This window comes from Chiloscyllium plagiosum, unplaced genomic scaffold, assembly GCF_004010195.1.
Source record: "Chiloscyllium plagiosum isolate BGI_BamShark_2017 unplaced genomic scaffold, ASM401019v2 scaf_15185, whole genome shotgun sequence".
NCBI lineage: Eukaryota > Metazoa > Chordata > Chondrichthyes > Orectolobiformes > Hemiscylliidae > Chiloscyllium > Chiloscyllium plagiosum.
Genome location: NW_025209035.1, coordinates 2,557 through 7,141, shown reverse-complemented (window position 1 = coordinate 7,141; position 4,585 = coordinate 2,557). Strand labels below are relative to the sequence as shown.

General features: G+C 44.0%; 1 protein-coding gene across 1 annotated transcript; it reads left to right on the top strand.

The window, feature by feature from the left end:
• Positions 1 to 471: 471 nt before the first annotated feature.
• On the top strand, positions 472 to 4,579 carry LOC122546754 (butyrophilin subfamily 3 member A2-like). The gene is made up of 3 exons (XM_043685393.1): positions 472 to 509; positions 1,995 to 2,011; positions 4,234 to 4,579. The coding sequence occupies exons 1-3, from the start codon at positions 472 to 474 to the stop codon at positions 4,536 to 4,538; spliced, it is 360 nt and encodes a 119-aa protein (XP_043541328.1). The 3' UTR covers positions 4,539 to 4,579.
• The last annotated feature ends 6 nt before the right edge of the window (positions 4,580 to 4,585 follow it).

Sequence of the window (4,585 nt, the reverse complement as noted above, 5' to 3'; positions counted from 1 at the left end):
TGGGGTCCGTTCGGAGGTGGCGGAAATGTTGGCAGATGATGCGGTTTATGCAAAGATTGATAGGGTGGAAAGTGAGGACCAGGGGGTTCTGTCCTTGTTTCGGTTGGAGGTTTGAGGGCGGAGGTGTGGGATGTGGATGAGATGCGTTGGAGGGCATCTTCAACCACGTGAGAAGGGAAATTGCGATGTTTCAGGAAACAGTCACACCTGGTTGGTTAAGTACCACAAATTCAGTCAGTGGCCAGGGACAGCAGGATGTGACTGCAAGTGAGGCAGGTAGATGGATCTCGGGTAGAGCAGCCTCAGCTCCTGACCTTGTCCAACAGGGATGAGGTCCTTGCTCCCCGTGTGGATGAGGAGAAGGGCTGTAGGGAGGATGAGCCAGCTGACCACCGGCACCATGGTACAGGAGGCCATTCACAAGGGGGAGAGCAAAAAGGTAAGTGGTAGTTGTAGGGGATTCTATAATTGATGGTATCCTTTGTAAACAGGATCGAGAGTCCTGCCTGGTATGTTGTCTGCCCAGTGCCAGGGTGCGGGAACAACTCTGATTGGCTTGGAAGGACATTGGAGAGGGAGGGGGAGGATCCAGTTGTTGTGGTCAGGATAAACAACATAGACAAGGCTAGGAAAGAGGACCTGGAGCTCGGAATTAAGCCCAGAGTCAGGAAGTGCTGTGTATCCCAGCGAGAAAAGCCACTTAAAGGATCTGAAGCAACTCATCACTGAGGCTGAAGCTGTGCAGTTGGGGTCCTTGAAAGGCATCTGCTCTATGGTCAGGGATTAGAGAATCAAACACCATCTGGTAAAGGAGCAATGAAGCAGGGGAAGTATTCTCTCCACCAGGGAAATACAACATAATTCCTAGCCACCCATAAAACTCTGTCAAAATCAGAACTGACTGCAAGACAGCAAGAATATGAAAGTATGTGTTGAATAACTTCTCAAAGAATTACAAATGGACAAGCATCCCTGAAGAAGCTACATATTTTAATCAATTAAAAATGACAATTACTAGAAAATTTAGGGAAACATTAGCTGATTATAATTCAGGTAACATGGTTCAGTGGTTAGCACTGCTGCCTCACAGAGGCAGGGACTCAGGTTCAATTCTAGCCTCGGGTGACTATCTGTGTGGAGTTTACTCATTCTCACCGTGTCTGTGTGGGTGTCCTCTGTGTTCTCCGGTTTCCTCCTACAGTCCAAACTGTGCAGGCTGAATTGCCTATAGTGTTCAGGGATGTGTAGGTTAGGTAGATTTGCCATGGGTCAAAAAGTGTGGCACTGGAAAAGCACAGCCAATCAGGCAGCATCTGAGGAACAGGAAATTCAATGTTATCGAGCATGAGCTCTTCATCTGATGGCTCTCCTGCCCCTCGGATGCTGCCTGGCTGGCCGTGCATTTGCAGCACCACACTTTTTAACTCTATTGTCCAGCATCTGCAATCCTCACTTTCTCCTGGAGCGGATAGGTGGGAAGGAAGATGGACAGGTAGGACAGTTTAAGAGGGCAGGGCTGAGTTGGAGGGTTGGATCTGGGATAAGATGGAGGGGGGGGGAGGAGAGATGAGGAAACTTGTAAAATCCACATTGATCCTGTGTAATTGGATGGTCCCAAGGCAGAAGATGAGGTGTTCTTCCTCCAGATGCCGAGTGGCTAGGATTTGGTGGTGGAGAAGACCCAGGACCTGCATGTCCTTGGTGGAGTGGGAGGGGGATGTTGAACTGGTTAGCCACAGGGTGGTGGGGTTGTTTGGTGCATGTGTCTCAGCAATGTTCCCTGAAACGTTCCACAAGTTGGAGTCCTGTCTCCCCAATGTAGAGGAGACCACATCGAGAGCAACGGGCACAGTAGATGAGGTGTTTGGATGTGCAGGAAAATCTCTGCCAGATGTGGAAGGATCCTTTGGGGCCTTGGATGGAGGTGGGGGATTGGCGTGAGGGGGGGAGGTGCTCTCACGAGGAACTTGAACAGTTCACCAACTTCACGGAAGTGAGCTGAAAGTTGGAGGCGAGTGAACGCGTCTACGACAAATGAGTAACATTTTTTCAAATTGATATTTCAGTCAAAATCCAAATGATTTTTTTCAGAGTGAAGTTATTTATCTCATTAAAATGTTTGCATATTATACATTTGATAATCAATGTACTTGCAGCACAGTAAAAATCTGTGGGTTCTCCTATTCCTGTAACGGGGAAGGTGTATCTCCATGAAGCTGATATAGTAACTGTGTAAAAGTTGAGGTAGCCAGAAGATGTTTTGAGTTTTTTAATTTCAGAAGTATACTTTATTGGTAAATGATCCATCAGTAAATACAAAAAGTGCAAAACAGATCCGTACAGATTTTGCACTTTGATCCATTGCTACTCAGAAAATAGCTGCAGCAGAATGGCTGAATTAGTCAAATCACAACAGCACTTCCTGCCTCCCAACATTTTTTTTTAGTATGGGATTGGGAAGATGGTTCCCAAAATCCTACCCCTCCACACCCAAGTCATGACAGTCATAACTGGCCAAGTCTGTGTTCCATTATGGAAAGGATTCCTTCCCCCAGCGTTGGGATGGCACTAACTCCAGGTGACATTGACAGTTAGACTTGCTGCCCTCCAAAATGTAAATTTGGAGAAGTTCTTACTCTCCGTTTTTACATTTCTTTCTTTTTTTTATCTCAGATTTGAAATGTGACAGTTTTTTAAATAGTTATTCTTTGGTGATTTTTGAAATATTCTTGACCTCCAGTCTTCCTGTGAATCTTTGGAGCATTTTCTGTTTTTAGGTTCAATTTGAGACTGCCCATAATTACGTTATTTGCTGCAGATGGTCTGCTTCAGCCCATTCTCTCTTCATTCTTTTGGAAATGCCGCTAAGTTTAAGACTCTGTTTTTTCACTCTCAACACAAGTATGAAATTCTGTAATGGCAGGATACTAGTGAGGGAGGGTCATGTTGTTTTGTGGCCAGTTGGTGTTCATGTCCCCTGGTCGCTAGTTTTCTGTTTGTTTGTCTGTGTGTTTGTTACAATTCTTGCATGGTATTTTGTGAATGACATTAGTTTTGCTTGTTGTCTGCGTAGGGTCTTTCAAGTTCATTAGCAGTTTTAGTGTGTTGGTGAGTTTGTGGGCTACCATGATGCCAAAGGGTCTGAGTAATCTGGCAGTCATTTCGAAGATGTCTTTGATGTAGGGGAGAGTGGCTAGTATCCTTATGTACAGATGAGGAAGAACACCACTTTGACGGGGACAACACATCCACCCTAGGACAAGCCAAACAGAGACACAGACGAGAATTACTAGAAGCATGGCATTCCAATCGGAACTCTATCACATTGAGTTCGACCCCATTTACCATTCCGTGAGAAAAACAGGAAATGACATCACCACAGTAAATGACATCACCAATTCAAAGAAACCAAAACATATAAATGGAAAGTAAGAATCATCAGCAGTGCTTCGTCCAGAGGCTCACTAAAGATGTTACCTAGTGAGGTGGTGAAAAGTTTGAAGATGAACCTACCAGCTCAGCAAGCAAACCTACTTGATGAAGGGCTCCTGCCTAAAACATCAATTTTCCTGCTTCTCAGATGCTGCCTGATCTGATGTGCTTTTCCAGCACCACTCTAATCTTGACTGTAATCTCAAGCATCTGCAGTCCTCACTTTCATTTAGCAAACCTACATCCAGAATCTATTGAATTGTTCACCTTTTATTAATTTTTAGCTCATCCAATGTCTGTACCACCTCTCTCTCTATGACTTCATCAGGATCTTCTACTTTGTCAAAGATAATACTCAGAAAATAACTCAGCCGCACCTCCTGCTTCCAGGCACAGATCCCTTTATTATAAAACAAAGAACTGCAGATGCTGGACATTTGAAACAAAGTTCTGATGAAGAGTCATCAGACTCGAAATGTTAACTCTGCTTTCTGTCCACAGATGCTGCCAGACCTGCTGAGTTTCACCAGCAATTTCTGTTTTTGTGATGGATCCTGTTATGGTCCCCTATCAGCCCAACCCCTCCTCTTACTATCTCTCAGAGGCATTTGGATTCCCTTTTGTTTTAGTTGTCGATCATTAGATAAAAACGTATTTTGTGATGAAATTCAGTACACTTCCAATGAATCATGTCACAGAAATACTAAGACTATTTTATCATTCAATAAGAGTAAATGAACTCACATGTGGGTTAAAATTTGTTTCTTAGATGTTTAAATGAGTGTTTATTGATTGTTGTAGCACTGGGCCGTAAGCACTGGATCCAGATTGATGGATACCGTAAAAATGGAATTCAGCTTATGTGTGAATCTAATGGGTGGTTCCCACAGCCACAGATATCATGGACTGGTGGGAATGGCCAGAACCTAACGGCACAGTCTGAAATAAACTACCGACGTGACTCGAATGGCCTTGTCAATGTCCAGAGCAGTGTAGCTGTAACAAAAGATGCAACAAACAGCTTCAAGTGTCTCATACAGAACAAGCTGTTGAAAGAAGAACAAGAAGCAGCAATCCAGATAGCAGGTCGGTTCATGATAAAATAAAATTTTATTTTCAAAATAAACACTCTGTTCACAAACTCCATAAAAAC